The following is a 25,412-nucleotide window of genomic DNA, read 5'->3' as shown; positions in this document are numbered from 1 at the left end:
TAGATGCAGAAAAAGCATTTGACAAAGTACAGCATCCTTTCTTGATCAAAACTCTTAGAGTATAGGGATAGAGGGTACATACCTCAATATCATAAAGGCCATCTACGAAAAACCTACAGCGAATATCATTCTCAATGGGGAAAAGCTGAGAGCTTTTCCCCTAAGGTCAGGAACGCGGCAGGGATGTCCACTCTCACCACTGCTATTCAACATAGTATTAGAAGTCCTAGCCACAGCAATCAGACAACAAAAAGAAATCAAAGGCATCCAAATCGGCAAAGAGGAAGTCAAACTCTCACTCTTTGCAGATGATATGATACTGTATGTGGAAAACCCAAAAGACTCCACCCCAGAACTGCTAGAACTCATACAGGAATTCAGTCAAGTAGCAGGCTATAAAATCAATGCACAGAAATCAGTGGCATTCCTATACACCAACAACAAGACAGAAGAGAGACAAATCAAGGAGTCGATCCCATTCACAATTGCACCCAAAACCATAGGATACCTAGGAATAAATTTAACCAAAGAGGCAAAGGATCTGTACTCAGAAAACTATAAAATACTCATGAAAGAAATTGAAGAAGACACAAAGAAATGGAAAAACGTTCCATGCTCATGGATTGGGAGAACCAACATTGTGAAGATGTCAATGCTACCTAGAGCAATCTACACATTCAATGCAATCCCCATCAAAATACCATCCACTTTTTTCAAAGAAATGGAACAAATAATCCTAAAATTTGTATGGAACCAGAAGAGACCCCGAATAGCCAGAGGAATCTTGAAAAAGAAAAGCAAAGCTGGCAGCATCACAATTCCGGACTTCCAGCTCTATTCCAAAGCTGTCATCATCAAGACAGTATGGTACTGGCACAAGAACAGACACATAGATCAATGGAACAGAATCGAGAGCCCAGATATGGACCCTCAACTCTATGGTCAACTAATCTTCGACAAAGCAGGAAAGAATGTCCAATGGAAAAAAGACAGTCTCTTCAACAAATGGTGTTGGGAACATTGGACAGCCACATGCAGAAGAATGAAACTGCACCATTTCCTTACACCACACACAAAAATAGACTCCAAATGGTTGAAAGACCTAAACGTGAGACAGGAGTCCATCAACATCCTAAAGGAGAACACAGGTAGCAACCTCTTCGACCTCAGCCGCAGCAACTTCTTCCTAGAAACATCACCAAAGGCACGGGAAGCCAGGGCAAAAATGAACTATTGGGATTTCATCAAGATAAAAAGCTTTTGCACAGCAAAAGAAACAGTCCACAAAACCAAAAGACAACCGACAGAATGGGAGAAAATATTTGCAAATGACATACCAGATAAAGGGCTAGTATCCAAAATCTATAAAGAACTTATCAAACTCAATACCCAAAGAACAAATAATCCAATCAAGAAATGGGCAGAAGACATGAACAGACATTTTTCCAAAGAAGACATCCAAATGGCCAAGAGGCACATGAAAAAGTGCTCAACATCGCTCGGCATCAGGGAAATCCAAATCCAAACCTCAATGAGATACCACCTCACACCAGTCAGAATGGCTAAAATTAACAAGTCAGGGAACGACAGATGTTGGTGGGGATGTGGAGAAAGGGGAACCCTCCTACACTGTTGGTGGGAATGCAAGCTGGTGCAACCCCTCTGAAAACAGTATGGAGGTTCCTCAAACAGTTGAAATTAGAGCTACCATTCGATCCTGCAATTGCACTACTGGGTATTTACCCCAAAGATACAAATGTAGGGACCCAAAGGGGTACGTGCACCCCAATGTTTATAGCAGCAATGTGCACAATAGCCAAACTGTGGAAAGAGCCAAGATGTCCATCAACAGATGAATGGATAAAGAAGATGTGGTATATAGACACAATGGAATATTATGCAGCCTTCAAAAGGAATGAGATCTTGCCATTTGCAACGACGTGGATGGAACTGGAGGGTGTTTTGCTTAGTGAAATAAGTCAATCAGAGAAAGACATGTATCATATGACCTCACTGATATGAGGAATTCTTAATCTCAGGAACAAACTGAGGGTTGCTGGAGTGGTCGGTGGTGGGAGGGATGGGGTGTCTGGGTGATAGACATTGGGGAGGGTATGTGTTATGGTGAGCGCTGTGAATTGTGCAAGACTGTTGAATCACAGATCTGTACTTCTGAAACAAATAATGCAACATATTTTAAGAAAAAAGAAAAAGAAGAAGATAGCAGGAGAGGAAGAATGACGGGGAGTAAGTCAGAGGGGGAGACGAACCAGGAGAGACGATGGACTCTGAAAAACAAACTGAGGTTTCTAGAGGGGAGGAGGGTAGGGGGATGGGTTAGCCTGGTGATGGGTATTAAAGAGGGCACATTCTGCATGGAGCCCTGGGTGTTATGAACAAACAATGAATCATGGAACACTACACCAAAACAAATGATGTAATATATGGTGATTAACATAACAATAAAAAATTAAAAAAAATAAAAAAGAATAAAAAATATTTGGATTAAAAGCCATAAGTTTGTGCTTGAAGGCTTGTGTTCTGAGGTGATCTACAAAATATGCTGAAATGACAATAGTTAGTGAAGGATAATACTTTGTACATTACAAAATAAACAAATATTTAGTGTCTCTCTCCTTCCTAAACAACACAACAATACAAGGTTTTTCTTGGTCTTAATTTTTGTGTGTCTTGAAGTCTATTTGGTGCCTTTTAATAGGGTTTCCTCAGCATGGGGTTGGAGGGGGGTGGGGGAGAGAAGCCCTGCTGAGTAGATTTGTCACATAAATGCAGTAGTTCTGAGACTTGCCCATTAGTTAAATAAATGCCTGTCTCCTTTTTCACTTAAATATAGCATCTGCCAGAATGGGATGGGTATTTTAGCTGTTCTGTGGAGGAGAATCCAGGCTCCTCCTTGTTTTAGGAACAGCATTGGTTAAGCCCCTTCCTTGATATTGTCACCCAGGTACTTGCTCGAAGGTTGTAATTCTCCATGCTGATGATTTGTTTCATGTTTCTGTGATCATTAATCTTTTATCTTCAGGTGCTGAGGAAAAAGAAACAACTTTCTAGGTGGAAGGATTCTTTTCTTACCTTTTCTCAATGAGATAAATTGAGATTGGTGGTTGGTGAATGCGCTCTCTCAAGGGACACTCAGAGGGTGGAGGGTAGCTTGAAAGGAAAGAGTAGAGTCCTGACAGACATCCAGGGTCTTAGGATTTGCTGGAGCTGCTCTTTCCCAGAGTGTGTGGATTTGAGTGGGGAGGAGAGCTCTCCTCCTGCTCTGTGGTGTCACCGAGTATCTCCAGATGTTTTGGCGTGGACTGCAAAGCCTGAGTAGGAAAATGATTCAGAGAAATCATGTTCACCTTCTGGGAGGAGAGTAGAAGAGTATCTTGCTTAGTCTATAGCGGTAACTATTTTAAAATGTGATGGAAATTATTGATAAGAATGGGTTTTGGATGACATTTCTTTTGTTCTAAACAAACTTTTTTTTTTTTAACTCAGGTTTAATTCTTGAAATGGGGATTGCTTTGAACTTGGGTAGGAAAAGTGATTCCCTCAACATATGATAGTATTCCTTTGAAATCTGTTGTGAGAATTACCTACTTTTTAAACAAGCAAATGAGGGATCTTGATAGTAGGGTAGGCTCGTTTATGCTGATTTGGAAGCACCATCACATTCCATGTGTCTTTCTAAAGTGTTAGCTCTTTTTTAAAGATAATCCAAGGCTTATCCTGATGTTATACAAGCATAAAGAAAAATCCACGGAAAACTGACCAATATTTATTTTAGCCATTAGTTATGAAGACCTCCCCAAACAGTTCTATTCAGGCTGTCTGCAAGAATCAAAATATGCTTAAATAACTTACTTTTCCTACCCCACACGCTTGTCCAATTCCTCTGTCTTCCCCAGCAGACTTAAAAAGGTAATATGGAAGACATAAGAAGGGAGACAATTTAAATAGTTATTGGAAAGCAATGAGTTCATGGAAGGAATGGTTAACTCAGTTGTGTTGGTCTTTCCTCTACTCTAGGATATTCCTGCCGGTTGGTATCACAAAATATGGCCCTTATCCTGTTGAAGGAAGATTCTTTGGATGTAAGTAGTTTTTCAAAAGTTGTAGTTGTTATTACTGTATTAAACTCTTCATTTATTTATTTTTACTATAACTGATAATGAGGGTTTTTTTTCTAAAAAATAACTATAAAACTATTCTGTGTATTTTGTTATTTATGAACAGATGTCATAAATTCCTATCTTTAAACACCAAAATAGTAAATTTGGAACACTGCTTCATGATGCTTTCCTTTATTTATCTAGAATTTTGCATTTAAAATGTTAATGGGACCTATTTTGATTTGCTAAGTGGTGATGGTTCACTCCAGAGTAGGTTACTAAGGAGACTTGTAGGATTTTCTTTCTAGTACGAACTTTAACATAAAGATAATACAGGAGTTGTTTGAATTTATATAGGAATAGGCTACATAAGCACTTAATTCCCTTGACATTCTAATGCCACCAGCTCATGGAGGATTGAACAGCATGGTTCTCTGAGCATTTTATAGACCTGTACCCACCCAATCACAGCCTGAAGCCTTTGATGAGACCAGGGGTAGGAACTGATGTGAGGTTAACCAATGACCTGAGAAGTAGTTTGATGTGAAGATATCAGCTGAGCAATGAGATTCCATTTGTCGGGACTTGTAACAAGGGCTTATTACTGCTTGGAACCTAAGGCTACCCTTCATGCAGTATATTTAAAGCCTCTTATAGGAGCAGATGACAGGGTTAGTAAAAAGGATAAGATATAGTACAGAGACGTTTATACTTGCAGATCAGGGAAGCCCTGAAAACTATGATGGGCAACACACACTGTACCTCTTCAGGACTCCAAAGGCATGAGTCGGGGTGAGTCTCTGTGCCTCCAAGACACCGTTGGCAAGATACTGCTCCATGGCTTGGGAGCTTCACCCTTAGACAAATCCACATAGCCTGTGAACACACCCAGAATGTCTGTGCCAAGAGTTTCCTTGTTTGCTGACGATCTTCTAGATCCGAGGCATCCACAATCTTAAACTAAGCCTCTTAAGTGGTGGTAACTCAGAAGTGAGGCTATATTTTCCTTTTATGCCATGTGTTCTCTGGAATCAAGAGATGGACTTTTGACTCTACATAGCAGTCTAAGGCTGCAAGTACAACTTGGGACTTTTGGTTGACCCTAGATCATGGAATGATTTGTGAAGCCAAACAAGTTTCACAGAATGTGTCTGGCTTTCCTTGGCAACCTGTTGAGAATTCTTCTTCCTAACCAGTGTTGAACATCATCTTTCAGTATAACAACTTTTACATACTAGTATCTGCTGAACAGAGGTGCAATTTCTATGGATGTTTTTTGATCCATACTCCAAGGGGCATTCTGTATTTCTGACTAGAGTCCGTATTTCTCCTCTTTCCCCTCCCTATCCTCCCCTTTCACCTTGTTCCATCCGCCTCATTCTTTAGTCGGGTTGAAGGCATTCCTTTCTCAAAATGTTTCATTTGGTAGGCGTGGAATAAAAGCAGAATGCTAGGGAAGTAAATTAGGTATAGAGTAGATCTCTGTGGAGCTCCAAAGTTGAGATTTCAGGTTGCAGAGCTCTGAGGTTGAAGCAGACAAGAGAGGAACAAAGGAAATGGCCCCAGAATTAAAAACGTTGGGTCTAGCTTCCCTTACTTCATCTCACATATAAGTGGAAGCTCATCTCATTCACTTCACTTCTTAAAAGGATTCTAGTCCTGAGTTACCTATTGTCCAGTGTTTCATCTTTTTGTTTCCAATTCTCTAGTTGTTTACAAGTCTGATGTCTCAGTTACTTTATATGCCTAGAAGCAGAATTTGCTCGATCTACTTCTGCCTCTGTCAGGTCATCTTTGAGAAATACTAATTTCAAGTTTAAAGGTCTGCACCACTTGGATTTTTCTTTGCTGCTCCTAGAGCTTGGCCAGTTGTCTCTGGTTTTGAGCACTCTAGGGAAACAGCTGGTTCAGGAGAAAAGGAAAGAAGAGTGTTGATATGACCTCTGGGTTCCAGGGAAGAAGCAAGAGGATGGCTGGAAAATCAAAGAAAGTATATGATAGATGATAATTTAAATAATGTTTTGGTACTGCTTGTCATGGACAACTAGCATTTTTTTCCCCACTGGTGATAAGAATCATCATCACTGCCTTGAAACCCAAGCAGGTGAAATAATTAATCCCAGTTTCCCATCTTTGGACTGTTTCTTAGAACTATTTCTGATACCTAATACAGGAATAGTCAAGATTCAGTGCAGGAAATAGTGACAGTCAGGTCTGATCAGGAGATAAATACCCTGCATGTTAGTTGAACAGAGTGATTTTAATAAACAAAACTCTGAATTAAGTGTGGAGTTCTTAATTAGATAACAAAAAGCATAAAAAGAGAATTCTAGGGCAAGTAACAACCCTTAGGAAAAGTCGGAGCCGACACTTTTTGCAAGTGAAGTTTTCTTGAACACCAGCATCCCCATTCATTGCCAAATTGCCCATGGCTGCTTTCATACTGTAGTGGTAGAGTAGATTAGTTAGAGACTACGTTAGAGACTTTTGGCACACAAATCCTAGAGTATTTACTATCTTGTCCTTTTTAGCGTAGTTCGCCTGTCCTAAGGTACCTTATAGTGGAAACTGAAGGAAGCAGCGGCCACACCTAGGGCTGAGGGAACACAGGGAAAAATATTGGAATTATTAATACTTTTAAACTTCAGAGAGGGGTCTCTCAAAGCTGATACTTTGATCTCTGAAGAGGGGGAGATGCCTGGCTGGTCTAGTGTCTCTTCCTTTGGGGTAGAAGACAATGAAGATAGTTTTCCAAGTGTTGCTGAAATCTGAAAACTGGATTCATCTTCTGCTGTTGGAAGGAACTGTGCTTGTCAGGGTGAAGAAGCAACTCTCAAGGGCATTGCAAGCCCACAGGAAACACACAGGAGACACATAGGAAGGAGCAAGTTCATCTCCAGATTGGCAGCCTCTCTCCTCTTGCACCACCTACTGGCAGAGCCTAGCATGGAGCCCTCTGGCAAATCAGGAAGGAGTATGGTTTGTAGAGTTCCTTCTCTAGGATCCCAAACTGCATATAGCAGGGTAGGCTTGAGGCTGAGAGTTGTGAACTCAATAACTGGCTCAGAAACGAATTTCAAGTATAAAGATAGTTAAAACAGTAAATTAGATGCTTGCAAAATTACTGGAAAAGCTGAAGGGACAGATGTCTGTGTGTCCTAGGTGGGTTTCCAGTTCATGCATCCATACATTTATTCTCAAGGTCAGGATACTGTTGTTGCTATCCCAGGAGACTTGAGGAAATCATTGCTGAGCTTCCAGCTTCCTACACCTGTGAAACTGGTACAAGGTGGTAGAATGTGGACTACTTCCTCTGATGGAAAGGAATAGCTCTCTTCCTTCTGTCTTCCAAATCTTACAGAAATGTGTCTTTTTGATAGAATCCACCCTGAATCCTGTTAATAAGGGAGTCTGGGAAATGCTGTTTTTAGCTTTGCAGGCCTTGCCAGATAGAGAAAAACATAGAAGAGGATGGAAATAGTGAGAATCCGTCAGCAAACAGTATCTAGTATTGGCAAATTCGTAGGCAAGAAGTGGGAATCAGGAGTACACAGGATGCTATAGGATCTCACTGATGTGGTTGATTTTATAAAAGTTAGGTCTTTAACATACAGTAGATTCTTTACTTTGTAGTGACATGTAGAGTCACCATGAACATTTCGTGTACCACTCAGAAGTTTGTTTCTGTTGTTTTTCTCATGGCAAAGCACTGAACAGTTGTCAGCCTTAATGGCGATGAAGGAGAGTTCAGGTTAAGTGATTAAGTGGTTAAGGAAGCAGGCTCAGGAATGCCTGGCCACATTCAAATCCTGATGTTTATGCTTAGAAAAGTCTTTGACTCACAATGAATTCTCCTAGTAAGTCACAGTTCCTATGTGTTTTCTATTTTTCTTTTACAAAAGCCCACTTTTCTAATTTGGTCTTTTCTCTAGTGACAGGTGGCTCCCTGGTAAGTTACCTAAGATACATTAACAATATGTAAGCACATTTTATTATTCATACCCACAAGTATACTGTCATTTGTTGCTTCCAGATGAAAGGGAAATTGTGTTCTTTTTAATTGACTGAGTAATATTTGTGTGTGTGTGTGTGTGTGTATGGGCCACATTTTCTTTATCCGTTTATCTGTTGATGGACACCTGGGCTGCTTCCATATCTTGGCTATTGTAAATAATGCTGCAGTAAACATAGGGGTGCATGTATCCCTTTGAATTAGTGTTTTCGTTTTCTTTGGGTAAATACCTAGTAGTGGAATTATTGGATCATGGTGTTTCAGTTTTTGCTTTTTTGAGGAACCTCCATACTCTTTTCTACAGTGATTGTACCAATTTCATCCCCACCAGGGGTGCACAAGGGTTCTCTTTTCTCCACATCCTTACAAATACCTCTGTCTTTTTGATACTAGCTGTTCTGACAGGTGTGAGGTGATATCTCGTGATTTTGATTTGCATTCTCTGATGATGAGTGATGTTGAGCACCTTTTCATGTGTCTGTTGGCCATCTGTAAATGAGATTTTCATCACAGAGATGAAAAGTCAGAGAAATAGCATAAGGGATATAGTTAATATTGTAATAATGTTTGGTGACAGATGGTGACTACACTTACCATGGTGAGCTCTGAGTAATGCACAGAATTGTGGAACCAGTGTTGTACACCTGAAGCTAACACAGCATTGTACGTCAATTATACTTCAGTAATAAATAAAGATGAAGGTGATGTTTTAATGTGTGATATGCTGACGGTTTTTTTTTTTGGTCTCTAGAAAACACTTGAGAAAGATGTTTAGAAATGCTTGCAATGCAGAAAATGTGGGTTGCATCTCTTAAGCTGTGGGCTAAATAGCTTCTCCATTAACAAAAGCTCATGTGTGTTGAGTGCTTCTTCGTGAAGTAATGTGAGTTCTTGCTCTTAAACTTCCTAGCAATTCTCAGAGGTAGTGAAACTCTTTTTTTTTTATTATTAAGACTGGTGTTGATATTTAAAAAAATATTCCTTTATCGTTTTTTCCCCCTGCCATCCTGATAATGCTTACCTACTTGGTATGATCACCTTGTAACTACATTTGTTCTTCGACATCTTTTTGTGGTATACTAGAAATGTTGCTTGAGCAAGTTTTTTCCCGATTCGATTTAGGCATGTTCAATTAATAATTATTTTAATTATTTGAAGGTACTTAACATTTAAAGGGTGGAAAGACTGTTAAGTGTTTATTGAGGACTATAAAGCAGGATGAAGGGGACACGAAAAACAGAAAGGGCAGAGGTTACTCTGTTACATAGGTTGTTTGGAGAAATTCTCTCTGATAGGATGGTATTTGGGCAGACGTGGTGGGTGGGAGCCAGGGTGCTGTCTGGACAGGGGACCGCACATCTCACTTTGGGATAGTCTTAGTGTATACCTATTGTCCTGTCATATCATCATCACTCTATATCTGGGGGTACTAGTGTTCCCCAAGGTGGTTCACCAAGTGCCAAGTCCCAAGACTGATAATGCCTTTCTACTCTGTTGAGCCTCAAGTGGCTGCAGTGGAGTGGATGAGGGAGTCAGAGAAATAGCAAGAACTTCACCCTGTACTTGTGTAGGTTGTTGTTATGACTTGGCTTTTATTCTGAGTGAAATGGGGGGTCATTGGCAAAGTCTGAGCAGCAGAGTGATACGATATGATTTGCTTTTTAATGATATCTGGCTGCTGGAGTGGATTAAGACCTAAAGGGAGGTGAGAGCAGAAGCAGATTGCCCAGTTAGCAGGCTGTTGTGCTAAGCCGGGTAGGAGGTGATGGGGAAAGTTGGATCTGAGTCTTGGCCGTCTTGGTGATGGGAGGTGGTGAGATTCTGGGTGTAGAATATTTTCACAGTAAAGCTGACAGGATTTGCTAATCTATCGATGTGGGATATAAGAAGGGTAGGACTTGGGGTTCAGATCTGAGCAACTAGAAAGATTGAGTTGCCATTTCTGAGATGAAGACTGTGGGAGGAGCAAGCGTGGTTGGAGGAATCAGAAGTCTTTTTGGGTGTGTTAGGGTTGACGTGGCAATGAGATATTGCCAGGCAGTTGAACATACAAGTCTGGGATTCAGGGAACAGGTGTAGGATCGAGAGAGGTTCTTGGGAGTAGTCAATGTACCGTTTTAAACTGTGAGACTTGATGGGACCCCCAGGATTGATTAGAGATGGCAAAGAGGTTAAGAATTAAGCTCTGGGGTGGGGGGCACCTGGGCGGCTCAGTCGGTGAAGCGTCTGACTCTTGATTTTGGCTCAGATTATGATCTCAGGGTCATGGGATCAAGCCCTGCATCGGGCTCCATGCTCAGCACAGAGTCTGCTTGTCCCTCTCCCTCTGCCCCCCCCCCCCCGCTTGCATGTACTTTCTCTCTCTGTCTCTCTCAATAAAGAAATGAATAAATAAATAAATAAATAAAATCTTTAAAAAAAGAATTAAGCTCTGGGGGAACTTAATTGTGTAACAGATTAGGAGAAGAGAGCTAGCAAAGGAGACCAAGTGGGTGTGTCCATTGAAGTAGGAAGAGAAACAAGAGGTTGGTATCTTGAAAACCAAATATAGAATTAGGTCTTCAAGAAGGAGAAACAACTGTATCAGTTGCTGCTTTATAGGTCCAGTAAGAGGAGGTCTGAGAATTTATTACTGGATTCAGCAATGTGGAGGTCAACAGTGACCATTCAAGGGTTGTTTGGGGGATGTTGCAGAGATGAATGCCTGATTGGAAAGTGTTCAAAGAGTTGGCTGGAGAAGAATGGGAGAAAAAATGTATAGAGATTTCTATGAGTTTTACTGGAACTTTTGACAGATCTTTGGTTAGTGTGGTAACTTCTTTCCTTATTCTGATAAGCAAGTTCGTGGGTAATTTATTCTTCTATTAATGTATCATAAAGTGTGATTTTTAAAAATAAACTCTAGCAATAAAAAGGATATTCTTTTAACATTTTCTGTTTAAGGGAAAGTGGTGGATATTTGTCAGAGATGGTCTTGAAATAATTGAATCAATCAGAACTTTAAACCTACTTTTTGCAGAATAGAGCTGGTAGTATTCTTTTGTTCTACTGTAGTTATGTCAAAAATCATTCCCATCCAATGGGTTTATTAATGAACATGCATGTCTATAGAATCCAGCCTTGGTAGGGGTGAATTAGAAGGCTTTGTCCACCTCACTGCTAATGGTATCCTTGAAAGCATCAACAGCATAGAGAACAGGAAGGCATAACCTGTCAAGGAGCTTGATGGCTCTTACCACTGCTGACTGCCTAAGAGAAGATAATTGGTAATTGCATGGTGTATCATAAAGGTATATCGTGACAAATGCTTAATGATGGCAGTTCTTAGCCTGAGAGAACAACCTTCTTTGCTGTGACAATGCAGCCAAGGTATCAGGAGGAAAAATCAGAGGCTTAAGTCTGTCAAATTCCTTCATCAACAAAGTTGATTCTGTGTCAGGTTTCTAAGCACTGTTGTTCTTGTAGGAGGTAACTTAGGTAGACCTGAGCATGTTTTGTTTGGAATGACTTCCAAGATGTATCTAAGACAGAACCTTTGATGAAGTTCACCTGATTAGTGGGAGTGTAACCATCACCGTTTGTTCTGAAGATAGTACAGATTTTATGGCAATCTAATAGTTTTAAACCTCATTTATTCCCTTTCTAGAATCAGTGCATTCAGTGTAGAAAAAAATAGATATAAATGACACCCCCCCCAAAAAAATTAAATTGCTTGGAATCCCACTACCCAAAGAGTTACAATTAAAAATTTGGTTAATAAACTGAGGTTTCTAGAGGGGAGGAGGTTAGGGGGATGGGTTAGCCTGGTGATGGGTATTAAAGAGGGCACCAAAACAAATTATGTAATATATGGTGATTAACATAACAATAAAAAAATTAAAAAAAAATAAAAATTTGGTTAATAGTCTAAGAACTTCTGACTGAGGGTCAGTTTTTAATGAAACTTACTCCTCCTGCTTGTTGGCTACTTGGGAGAAAAATCTGCAGCAGGTTACTTCACCCTGACTTACCAGAAGTCTACTCGCACCTGTGTGAAGAATGGATATCAGTGTTTGAAATATTTTCTTCTTATGGGTCTTGAACACAGTAGGCCCTGTAACTTTTTGGTGGCCTTTCCCTCCTTTTTTGTGGGTAAGATTGTTCTAGAGCAACCTTTTTTCCCCCCAAATGCATGAACATGAATCCTTTTTTTTGTTTTCTGTTCTCTTTTTTTTAATTTAAATTCCAGTTAAACATACAGTGTACTATTAGTTTCAGGTGTACAGGTTAGTGATTCAACACTTCCATACATCACCTGGTGCTCATCACGAGTGCCCTCCTTAATCCCCATCACCTGGTACACCCAATCCTCGCCCCCCACCAACCTCTCCTCTGACAACCATAAGTTTGTTCTTGTCTTCTGTTCTTTAGTGATGACTTCATGAAATCTAGATTTTCAGAGCAGTCATATTTGGTATGGCTGATCTTGTCAGATTCTCCAAGTCCCTAAATAGGTACCCGTTTTGGGATCTCAAGAGAAAGTGCTACTTCCAGGATGCCTCACTTCTGGAACATTTATTTTGTTTCTGAGTCATGAATACTAGGGATCACGCTTTGTTCCTTGAACAAAACATTAGCAAACTCTGATAGATTGAATTAGCTCCTAGGGTACGAACTGCTGTGGCCGCCCGGCGCATGTGGCTCCTATTGAGCATAATAAGCCTTTGACATGCGTGGCAGTGGCTGCCAGAGAACGCAGCCAGGATCTGAGCTGGAGGGTGGTGCACGCGTAATTTAAGCAATAACACAGAGATTAAATATGTAACTGAAAATGAAACTGAAGTCTGGGGTATCTTGAAAAGGAAATCATTGCAGACATATAAATAGCTTACTGTTCAGTTTAATTATAGTTTTAGTAGCAGACAAGACTGAATTGATAAATCTCCACAAAGAGATTCAAGTCGGCCTAAAACGCCTGCTGCATTTATGTGGAAATGACAAAAGCTGTCATGCCAAGCTGAATATAAAAAGTTTCATTTCCTGGGAGTTAATTTTTTGATTATAATTACATGGCAAGTTTTTATTTCATGGTATACAACTTCTTTATCATTGTCTGAGAGAGTTTGAAGGTCTTGTTCACGTGGACATTTATATAACTTAGATATTAGATTTTAGTTTTAGGGGTTGATTATTTTTATATCTATTTAAATTTGGGGATTTTTCTGTTTTGTTGAATCCATGAATTAGAGTTTTTGTTATTTCAGTCCTCTCCTTTGAGAATTGGCAGGACAGTTTTGTGTGTGGGAAATGACTTGAAAAGTTTGGCAGAATAAAACTAAACTCTGATTTATCTGACAAAAAACACTCAGGGGCAGAGAAGAGGACTTAGATACTGACCTTGCAGACTCAATTTTTACTTGGTGTGACCTTGACTTTGTGTTTGATGGTGGTTTTCTTGGGAATTTCTTGAATTTACTTTTGTTAGAATTCCATTATAGAATTTACTGAATTACTTATATTTTTCCACAGTTTCCTTTCATTCCTGCAGAATTGGAAAGATAAGAGCAGTCCTGAGAAGAATGTTTTAAGAAACACCCTTCCTGTTTTATTTTTCCTTCTGGGCTTGCCCTCATTAGTCACAATATCTACACTTAAAACACACACAATAGATGAATGACCCATAGAGGAAAGGAGAGGAGAGGGCTTCTTACATTTTTGCAGGATAGCAATTGGTGATATGTGTGTTTCGAATTTAATATGCCAAGCCTTTTTTTAATCCATTTAATCTACCAGTTCCTCATGATACATTGTTTATGTTAGCTAACTTAAGGGTTGCCATGTTTATTTTATCAACTTAAATCATATAGAAATGGATTATTGGCTTGTAAGTTATGTGCAAGTTATGAGCAAGTCCTTAGCAAATAAGCATGTTAAGTTCATGAGGGCAGTGTTAGAATTTGTGGCTAGGTGCCGACCCTATAAAAACTGCTTTAGGAGCTGAAAGACCACATGAGCGTGCATAGATATTTACAGATTTTTGAAAGATTTCTCAAATTACTCAAGATATTGATGGCTTAAGTCCCTATATTTAATTTCACTTAGATTTCTGATTTTGTCCTCAGTACCTGGGCATCAGTGGCACTGATCTACACTCTAGGACTTCAGTAATTTTAAATGTTAAAATAGAACAGGAAGGGTTGAGAGTGACTTTCATAACTGGCCCAGGGTTGGTTAGGAGCATATGCTTTTACATGTGTGAGCATAATTATGTGAGCTGTCCTCTGAATAGTGAGCTGAGGAATCTGGGGGGACAATGTTGGGAGAAGACACTGGCGTAGGTGGTTCTTCATGCAAGATGTTGTTACTGCTCCAAGACCACCTCAATGCTATCTGGAAGGATTTGTCATCCTGGGGGAGGGAGTGTGCTGGAATGGGTATCAGGCAGGAAGGTGGCATGCAATTGGCAAATGTTGGCTAGCTTTATGTTTACCTTGGGAGTATACTTGTTTAGGATTCTTGAAAACAATTTCATTAGGAAATTTGTTTGTTTAAAGCTCTAGAGCAATGGAGAATTACATTAATGACAATAAAATTTGTTCGAAAAGGGAGATCATGTCCTTCTTTAGAACTTATAGGATTTAAGGTTTTGTTAGTAGTTAAAATATCCTTTTTCAGCAGGATTCCCTATGTGAGACAGGGAGATTTCATGCTGCTGGTAAATAGGTGATGCCTGGTGGTAGTCAGTAGGTGCCTTAAGACCTTGCAGGAACATGTGGGAAAGCATTCTCCTGGACTACATCCAACATGCATTTTTATTAGGTTCTTGAATGATGAGAAGGAGCTTGCTTAACTCTTAGCATTGAAATGGAAAGAACTCCCAATTCTCTAAATGGCAGCAATGTAATTAAAGACTTGAACTCAGGTTTATTTTCCAGTAATGGTAGGTGAGGTTGACCTAACCAGCTCTCATACTGAAAACAAGTATGATTGAATAAAATTAAATAAAATTAAAAAAATAAAAAAATAAAAAACAAGTATAATTGAATAAAGTATAAAAAAACCACATTTTAAAAAGTACTGAAGAGAAGACAAAACAGTAAGAGAATCTCAGGAAAAACCGAAGGGATTGCGGGAACCCAGAGAGGCATGAGGAGTGCTGGAACGATGAAGCTGCTTTTTGCTGGGGGCCTTGGAGGGCCACAGCCCCAGGATGAGAGTGAACCACATGTAAAACTGGCTTCCTGTGGATTTGACACCAGGTTCTTCTCACCTGTATGGTACAGGGGCCCTCAAGTCATGCATCTCCCAGCAACAAAGTCACATGTTTTTCGTAGGCGGATAGTCTAACTCGTGCAAAACAATGAGTCCACTGTCAGAAATAATAAAGCACCTCATGCAATTAGCACAAAAATCCTAGAAAAAAGCTACCAAGATTAAAGGTAATAGAATAATTAGATATAGAATATGAAACAGCCATGCTATTTTATAAGAAAAAAGATAGTAAGCCTAAAGATATCTGTAGGGAACAGTAAACTGTAAAAGATAACAGCAAATATGAGAAATGTTTGAATAGAATTTCTGGAAATGAAAAATACAACAACTGGAGCATTAAATATAACTGGAGAAATAGAATAACCATAAAATTTCTGGAATGAAAAAATGAAAAATTCTAAGGGTTAAACAGTATATTAGTTAAAACTCTAGCATGAGTTAGTGAAGCAAGAGATAGGTAAGAAGTGATCTAGAATAGAAGGAGTCAGCAGTTTTTTTCTGTAAAGGACCAGGTAGTAAATATTTTAGGCTTTGTGGACCACGTACAGTCTCTGTTGCATGTTCTTCTTTATTTTCGTTTCTTTTAGTCTTTAAAAATGTAAAAAAATTTTTAGATTACAAGCCATACTAGAAACAGGCCATGGGATGGGTTAGGCCCACGGGCCCTTCCTCCTTGGCTCCAATCTAGAATACAGCGTAGAGAGGAGGACCGAGAGAAAATACGGAAGAGGCTGAGGCATAAAGGACAGAAGGAGAAAGTTTGCCATATGCTTAATCAGTCCTAGAAGGAAAGAAGAGCAATAATAGGCCAGAGGAAGTATCTGAGGAAATAATAGCTAGGAATTTTCTAGAAGCGATAAAGGTATCTTTCCATAGATTTGAAAAGCCCAATAAATCCTAAACAAGAAGCGAAAACATCCTCACCAGGATACATCATTGTGAAACTACCAAACACCATTTGGTATTTCCAGACACCAAGGACAAAGCAAGATTTTGAAAGCAGGAGGGGGCATTAGGGGAAAGGTAGAGATTACTCTTTAGGAGAGACAGGTGACGTCCCACTAGCAACAGTGGAGCTGGAACACAGTGGAATGGTATTTTCAGTGCTGGCGGGAAACACCTGCCAACTGAGAGTTGTAAAGACAGAAAAATCTTTCAAGAATGATTTAAAATCAAAACACAGAAACAGAGCTGAGAGTGTGCCATCAACTGACCCTTACTAAAGGAAATTATAAGGTTGCATTTTACGGAGAAAGAAAATGATCCTGGGTGGAACACCTGAGTTGAGTAAAGAAAAAGGCAAAGAAAGTGTTAAATATGTGATAAAACCTAGATTAAAATTGAATGTATTCAACACTATCTGTAGGAGGCAGTGAAATCGATTTGGAGTATAGTACAACAATAGCCTACAAGTGGAGGAGAGTGGGAAATAGGTGTTTAAAATCCTCATGTTTAGAAATAGTTTTCAAGCACAAACAGCTTTACAGTTGGTAGGAATCTTAAGACTAAAAACTACTCCATTTTTGATAGAATAATAGAATAAAATGTTAGAAATAAGTATTGCTTGATTCCTGTAATCAAGAGGAAAAAAGGGAAATGAGTGAACCAATCATACCATTTTACTGTTTTCAGTAAAGTTATATGAAACCACAGAGGGAAAAGAGACCTAAAATTAACAGTGAAAACCTCAACAGGTCATTATGATCATAAGTTGGTTTGAGGGAGGTTGAGTTGAGAATTGAGCAGTGTGCTTGCTGATGAGAACAGAAGGTGATTGACATTGCTGACTGGCATCTGTTGTAGCATCTCTCTTGCTGTTAGAATTCTTGGTCCCAGTGTCTTCCCCACTAGACTCAGCATCTGGGGTAGTTACCCTTTCCTGGTCCTCTCCCATCTGCGGTCTTCTCCAGGGCACGAGAAGGTACCTTGAGATATGTCAGGAGATGTTTACTTCATAATTAGGAAAGACGTTCTTTGTATAACTTTTATACATTAGTAAGTATGAAATCTACATACGTGTGTCAAATGTCAGATTTCTTACTCACTGGGCAAAGTGTTGGTGGAGACACAGGAGGACAAATTAGCCATGAGATTGGCCTATTTTTGATTGAATCTGTCCATTGCTCTATTTTTATTTTCCTCAACCTTTTCTGCTACTTAGTGTTTTCTTACCATCTTGTGATGGTAAAAGTTAAACATGCTTATTTTAAAGTATTATCTGAGGCTGATAATACCTGTAAATCTTTTTTTTTAGATTTTATTTATTTATATGACAGAGAGAGAGAGGAGAAGTGGCAGGGAGAGGAAGAAGTGAGCCCAATGCAGGGCTCGATCCCAGGACCCTGGGAACATGACTTGAGCCAAAGGCAGACACTTAACCAACTGAGCCACCAGGTGCCCTTGCAGATGTTGATCTTGGAAGTTCTTGAGATACCTTACAGAGCTGAGAGGTCAGCTCCTTTCTCTTGAGTACAGTTTTCTTGGGTTTTATTTAATGTACTCTTATTTTTTGTTGAAATATAATTCACAAACAGTAAATTTACCATAATGCATTTTTATTCTTGTATTAGAAGATCTGTGTGCATTTGGAGTTTTAGGTTTATGTTTAAAAGTTCCAAAAAGGGGCAATTCTTCTTTCTCTAATCTTGTAGATTTTGTTTTCAATTGCATGCATGTGGCAAATACTCATTAACTATGAGTTCAGTTCATGGGACAAAATATATTTGCTTTGTGTGCTTTCCTATAGGAAACTTACTAGGTCATTTCTAGTTCTGAGTTTGTTTTAGACTAATGGCAATGAGTAAGTGATCCAAAATATCTTATATATCTTATCTCTGTGTTTTTCCCAGCCAGAGGTATTCTTTATAGATTTTCATAGATTTTTTTGTGTGTATGTGAGGTCCCAAACCATCCTACTTTTTTGGAGTGAGCCCATTTTTCTTTGTTCTAGCCTCATCCTAGCTTGATATTTACCAAATCCAGTCTTGATATCACCAAGAAAATTGGCAATGGGGGTAGAGGGAAGGTAGATTTGCTTATGTGATAGTGGATTCCCCTCTAGGAATGTGAAGATTGGTTTTTTGCTTGTTTGTTTTGAAGTATTGAGGGTTGTAGTCAAAATCAGAAATGGTAGAAAACAAATTTGCACTGAGTCTTGAGCAAATTTGCCCCAAAGTTTGATGTCTTTAAAATCTACAGTGGGCCCTGAATTTTGTCCTGTGGATATAATTCAATCATACATTGAGCCATGCATTATTTTTATAAGTTAAGGCTTTCAGAGAATATTATATATTTGTAATATATATATATGTATATATATATATATATATATAATATGCTATATAGTATATCCTCAGCATCTAGCACACTGCCTAACATGATGGTTAGGTACTCCATAGATTGAAAGCTGGATTTATCACTTTGTAAGTTCTGTCCTCTGATTCTTCTAAAACACTAGCCCTAATCCTGCTCGTGGGAAATATCATTTCTTCCTGACTTATTTTGCTATTTCTCCCCATCTCCTCAACTAGATTTAGATCTCCATGTATTTATCTTAGGGGGTATATTCTGCCCTCTATTAATGATAGAGTGGAGATCTTGCTTCATTCCTTTCCCTGAGCTGTAAGCTGAAGACATCATTTTTTGGTATTAGAGAACTTTAAAATAGTTTGCACATAAGTGGTGCTTAAGACACACACTGAGTTGAAATCCCTCAGAAGCACATTGTCTAATGGAAAATTTTCTCTACTTGAATAACTCATATATCCTTCATGTTTCTTTCCTTGCTGGTCTGTGTGAGTCCCTGATATATGGCATTTAAGGCTTTGAAAGAGATCACAGGCCAAAGGGCTAGAGTTCCTTTACCACCTACTTACAGCTCATGGTTTAAGAATACAGAAGAGAAAAAGGAGAGAAATTTGGAGGAAATTTAATTATCGAATACCTCAGGCTGATTGAGTTATAACCTTAAGTCTCTGATTTTTGTAACCGTAGGCAAGTGCTTTACCTTTTTAAATTTCATCTCAGTTTGTATTTTGCTTTGTTGTTAGGAGACCCAGTTAACTTTAACAAGATACCGGATGTTAGTCTTTCTACGTATTTTCAATGGCACCTGTATTGTGGAGTATTGCATGAAAGTTGAATGATGTACTTTCCAAGCACAAATTATAATATTTCCCCAAATTATATGTACTAAAGGCAATTGAAGTATGTATGTAATTATGTGTTTATCATGTTGGTGATTGGCCATTAGTTGGGTAAGTACAAGTTGTGTGAATTACATTTGCCCAGGGGTGGTCTTGCCAGTGTGAGCTGCTTTCCAGAAATAGTCAATTTACCCAAATAAAGTGATTAGTACAATTTTCCTGATGACCACCCTGCTAAGTTTTTCACTTCTTTCAGCTCCTGGAAATTTTACAACTATATCATTTTAAAAGAAGTCCCTTCCATTTGCAGTAATGTGTTGCTTATGGCATACTTAAATCAGCTGAGGTTTGTAAGGTTTTTGCATTTTACCCATCTCTTAAACCGTGAAAAGGTTACGTTTTTATTTAATGGTACAAGGAAGACTTGACAACAACAATGGATTGTGTGCAGTCTATTATAGGTACCGCATTTTGGGGGACAAGAACTCTAGGTAGGCAAGCGTGGGCAATGAGAAAATGTACATTTAGTGGTGGAAGGAAAAAGATCAGTTATAGATCCAAAGATGGTCCTTGCTTCAGCAGGCAGAGAATTGGAGACACTGTTCGTCAGGAGGGACACATAAGCTGGAGTCCAGGAATCAAGAGACATGAGAAGTGTCATGTAATAAGGGCAAACTTTTTACTCTATCAGCTCCCTTTTTGAGGAAGGACAAATGCATCTTTGAAAACATCAAGTGTTCAGAAAAGGGTGCAGAAATGCAGTCGTGCAGAAGTGACTTAAAATATATGCTCTTTACATCTGCAGTTTTCTACACAGTGTGAAGTAATTGTTTAAAATTACAAGTGCTACTATAGTGATTGAACTGCAGCTGCTAATTGAGCCGTCAGGTTTAAAAATACACAGGCCTCAGCAATTCAAAGATTATTAAATTACACCTTCTTGTGGGAACCCACACTAATGCATTGGAGCAGTGGGTGGCGAAGGTCTTCAGGGAAGCAGGGGTGATGGGTGTCTCATTACAGCTTCGCAACTGCAGAGCTCTGATGGGTTTTTGCTCCTTCCTAAGACTGGAGATTTTGTTAACTCTTCATTCCAAAGGATGTTTAAAAAAGTAGAGATCTCTTGCATCACTCAACAGTATTGTGTTTTGTGTTGATCTCCGAATAACTAGAAATTAGATAAAGTTACTTGTGAACTGAAGACATTCATTGGTCCATAACTCAGATATTTTTATTTAATGCTCACCAGAGCTTATGACATGACTGGCTCTGTCTCCATTGCACACGTAGATCTGTTGGGCTCGGAAATGACTTATCAGAGGCCACAGAAATTAGTAGAATTGCTGAGACTAACTCTGCTGGCTCTGAACGTTTGTTTTTTTAGTGTATCTGAGCAGTTTTGATGTTTCAGATATTTTATAGTCAAAATCGTATCTAAAGTTATTTTGATTTGTCATTCCAAGCTCCAGGAATAAAGATTGGACACTCATTAAACCTACATTGGACACTGTAGGTTTTATTCTTTGGTTCAACAAATGTATTGAGCACCTGCTGGGTACTAAGCACACCTACAGGCAACTGGGAGTAAGGGCTTAAAAAAGACATGGATGGTCCCTTAAGTGGAACTCCCAGTTTCACTGGAGAGATGTAGACAAATAAAAAAAATGAATCAACCAGAATAGCCTAGGTGCCTTGAAGGACAAGTAACAGGCTGGTGTATTAAGGAGTGATTTGGGGGATAAAGGAGAGCACCTTCTGAAACAGTGATCAAGGACTCTCTGTAAGGAGGTGACCTTTGGCCTGAGAACCAGTGGTGATGAGGTGGGGCCAGGGCAGAGGGGGACAGGGAAATGGCCCGTGAAATCCTCCCTGCTCCAGATAGTGCAATGGCAGAACACAGAGGCTGTGGTGAGGCAGAGCCTAGTGAGCAAGACCTCCTAATGCTGGAGGAGGTCAAGAAGCACGTGAGGGAAGAGTACATAATACAGGGTACTATAGGACTTGGAAGGAAGCTAGACGATTCTAGATGCAATGTGGCTTCTAATTGACAGGTACTGCCATTTACTGAGATGGGGAAGTTGCTGGGGGTGGGTGGGTAATGCATTATCTCCTTTGGCCACTCTGGCTGAATGTTTAGACCTCAGTGTACTGATATATACTCTGTCCTGTTGGGTTCAGAGATGACCATGGCTCACAAGTTCTCTGAGCCAGGATGCAAGTGGATTATTTGTTAGTGAAAAATTCTCTTTGTTGAATGAGAAAAGAAATCCAAATATATCACTAAAGAAAATCCAAACATGAAAGACAAGAAAGGATCAGAGTAAATCTGCAGGAACAACCACAAAACAAATAGTAAAATGATATAAAATACATATCTATCAGTAATTACTTTGAATGTAAATGGACTAAATGCTCCAAAGACATAGGATGACAGAATGTATTAAAAATCAACCCCCTCTCTATGCTGCCCACAAGAGACTCATTTTAGACCTTTAGTCATTTAGACCTAAAGACTCATTTTAGACCTAAACCTGCAGATTGAAAGTGAGGGGATAGAGAAACATTTATCATGCAAATAGATGTCAAAAGAAAACTGGAGTAGCAATAAAAAAAACTATAGAACACCATCAGTGAAACCAGGAGCTGGTTCTTTGAAAAATATCAATAAAATTGATAAACTTCTGGCAAGACTTATCAAGAAAAAAAGGGAAAGGACTCAAATAAAATCATAAATGAGAGAGGAGAAATTGACAACCAACACCACAGAAATAAGACATCACAATTCTGGACTTCAAGTTATATTACAAAGCCAACAAATTGGACAACCTAGAAGAAATGGATGAGTTCCTAGAAACATATAAACCAGCAAAATTGAAACAGGAAGAAATAGAAAATTTGAACAGACCAATGACCAGTAAGGAAATCTAATCAGTAATCAAACTCCCAACAGACAAAAGTCCAGGTCCGGATGTCTTCATAGGCGAATTCTACCAAACATTTAAAGAAGAGTTAATACCTATTCTTAAACTATTCCAAAAAAATGCAAAGGGAGGGATAACTTCTAAATTCATTCTATGAGACCAGCATTACCCTGATACCAAAACCAGATAAAGGTAGCACTAAGAAGAGAATTATAGTCCAATATCCCCGATGAACACGGATGCAAAATCCTCAATAAAATACTAGCAAACTGAATCCAACAATACATTTAAAAAATCATTCACCACAATCAAGTGGGACTTATTCCTGGGTTGCAAGGGTGGTTCAATATTTGCAAATCTAACAACGTGATATGTCACATCAATAAGAGAAAGGATAAGAGCGCTGTGAATTGTGTAAGACTGTTGAATCACAGACCTGTACCTCTGAAACAAGTAATTCATTATATGTTAAAAAAAAGAAAAAGATAGTAGGAAGGGAAAAATGAAGGGGGGGAGTCGGAGGGGGAGATGAACCATGAGAGACTATGGACTCTGAGAAACAAACTGAGGGTTCTAGAGGGGAGGGGGGTGGGGGGATGGGTTAGCCTGCTGATGGGTATTAAAGAGGGCACGTTCTGCATGGAGCACTGGGTGTTATGTGCAAACAATGAATCATGGAACACTACATCAAAAACTAATGATGTAATGTATGGTGATTAATATAATAAAAAAACAATACGATCATTTCAATAGACACAGAAAAAGCATCTGACAACGTACAACATCCTTTCATGATAAAAACTCTCAACAAAGTAGGTTTAGGGGGAACATACCTCAACATAATAAAGGCCATATATGAAAAACCCACAGCTAACATCCTCAGTGGAGAAAAGCAGAGCTTTTCCCTTAAGGTCAGGAACAAGACAAGATGTCCACTCTCACCATTTCTATTCAATGTAGTACTGGAAGTCCCAGCCACAGCAGTCAGACAACAAAAGGAAGTAAAAGGCATCCAAATCAGTAAGGAAGAAGTAAAACTTTCACTATTTGTAGATGACATGGTACTATATAGAGAAAATCTGAAAAACTCCACCAAAAATCCGCTAGAACTGATAAACAAATTCAGAAGTCACAGAATACAAAATCAATGTAAAGAAATCTGTGGCATTTCTATTCACCAGTAATGAAGCAGCAGAAAGAGAAATTAAAACAATCCCATTTACAGTTGCACCAAAAATAATAAGATACCTAGGAATAAACCTAACCAAAGAGGTGAAAGATCTGTATTCTGAAAACTATAAAACACTGATGAAAGAAATTGAAGATGACATAAATGGAAAGACATTCCATTCTCATGGATTGGAAGAACAAATGTCACTAAAATGTCTGAACTGCCCAAAGCAATCTACACGTTTAATGCAATCCCTATCAAAATACCAACAGCACTTTTCACAGAGCTAGAACAAACAATTCTAAAATTTGTATGGAACCACAAAAGACCTTAAAAAGAAAAGCAAAGCTGGAGGCATCACAATTCTGGACTTCAAGTTATATTACAAAGCTGTAGTGATCAAAACAGTATGGTAAATAGACACATAGACCAATAGAACAGAATAGTAAACCCAGAAATGAATTCACAAGTATATGGTCAGTTAATCTTTGACAAAGCAGAAAAGAATATCCAATGGGAAAAGGACCGTCTTTTCAACAAAAGGTATTGGGAAAACTGGAGAACAATGTGCAAAAGAAACTGGACCACTTTCTTACACCATACACAAAAATAAATTCAAAATGGAGTAAAGACCTAACTGTGAGACCTGAAGCCATAAAAATCCTAGAAGAGAGCAGACAGTATTTCTGTGACATGGGCTGTAGCAACTTACTAGATATGTCTCCTGAGGCAAGAAAAACAAAATAAAAAATAAACTATTGGGACTACATCAAAATAAAAAGCTCTGCACAATGAAGGAAACAACAAAACTAAAAGTTAGCCTACAAAATGGGAGAAGATTCTTGCAAATGACATACCAATAAAGGGTTAGTACCCAAAATATATAAAGAACTTACAAAACTTAACACCCAAAACCCAAATAATCCAATTAAAAAGTGGGCAGAAGATATGAATAGACATTTCTCTAGAGAGAACTTATAGAAGACCAGCAAACACATGAGAAGGTGCTCATCATCACTAATCATCAGGGAAATGCAAATCAGAACTTCCATGAGATATCACCTCACACCTGTTAGAATGGCTAAAATCAACAACACATATTGGTGAGGATGTGGGGAAAGGGGAACCCTCTTGCACTGTTGGTGGGAATGCAAACTAGTGCAGCCACTTTGGAAAACAGTATGGAGGTTCCTCAGAAGTTAAAAATAGAACTATCCTATGATACAGCAATTGCACTACTGGGTATTTACCCAAAGAATAAAAAAATACTAATTCGAAGGGATACATGCACCCCAATTTTTATAGCAGCATTATTTACAGTAGCCAAGGTATGGAAGCAGCACAGATGTCCATCAAGAGATAAATGGACAAAGAAGATGGGGTAAATACCCCTACATATATACATACACACACATCAGAATATTATTCAGACATAAAAAATAATGAAATCTTGCCATTTGCAAGGACATAGATGGAATTAGAAAGTATAATGCTAAGCAAAATAAGTCAGAGAAAGACAAATACTATATGATTTCACTCATGTGGAATTTAAGAAACAAGAAAAGGGGAGAAAAGAGAGAGGAATTAAGAAACAGATTCTTTTTTTTATTATGTTAATCACCATACATTACATCATTAGTTTTTTATGTAGTGTTCCATGATTAATTGTTTGTGCATAACACCCAGTGCTCCATTCAGTACGTGCCCTCCTTAATACCCATCACCAGGCTAACCCATCCCCCCACCCCCTCCCCTCTAGAACCCTCAGTTTGTTTTTCAGAGTCCATCGTC

The 25,412-nt window shown here is 38.8% G+C and overlaps 1 protein-coding gene across 4 annotated transcripts in view; it reads left to right on the top strand.

Moving 5' to 3' along the window:
- ATP8A2 (ATPase phospholipid transporting 8A2) overlaps positions 1–25,412 on the top strand; it is a 493,533-nt gene that overhangs the window by 108,929 nt on the left and 359,192 nt on the right. For all 4 annotated transcript variants that reach the window (XM_025874698.2, XM_073894767.1, XM_073894766.1 and 1 more), the window contains one exon: positions 4,039–4,103. In XM_025874698.2, the coding sequence (XP_025730483.1) occupies positions 4,039–4,103 (65 nt within the window). The remainder of the gene's footprint in view (positions 1–4,038; positions 4,104–25,412) is intronic.

Source organism: Callorhinus ursinus, unplaced genomic scaffold (assembly GCF_003265705.2).
Source record: "Callorhinus ursinus isolate GAN/ISIS: 27379988/994484 unplaced genomic scaffold, GSC_fseal_2.0 scaffold7, whole genome shotgun sequence".
Classification (NCBI taxonomy): Eukaryota; Metazoa; Chordata; class Mammalia; order Carnivora; family Otariidae; genus Callorhinus; species Callorhinus ursinus.
Note: the sequence above shows the minus strand (reverse complement) of the source record. Positions and strands in the feature narration are given on the sequence as shown.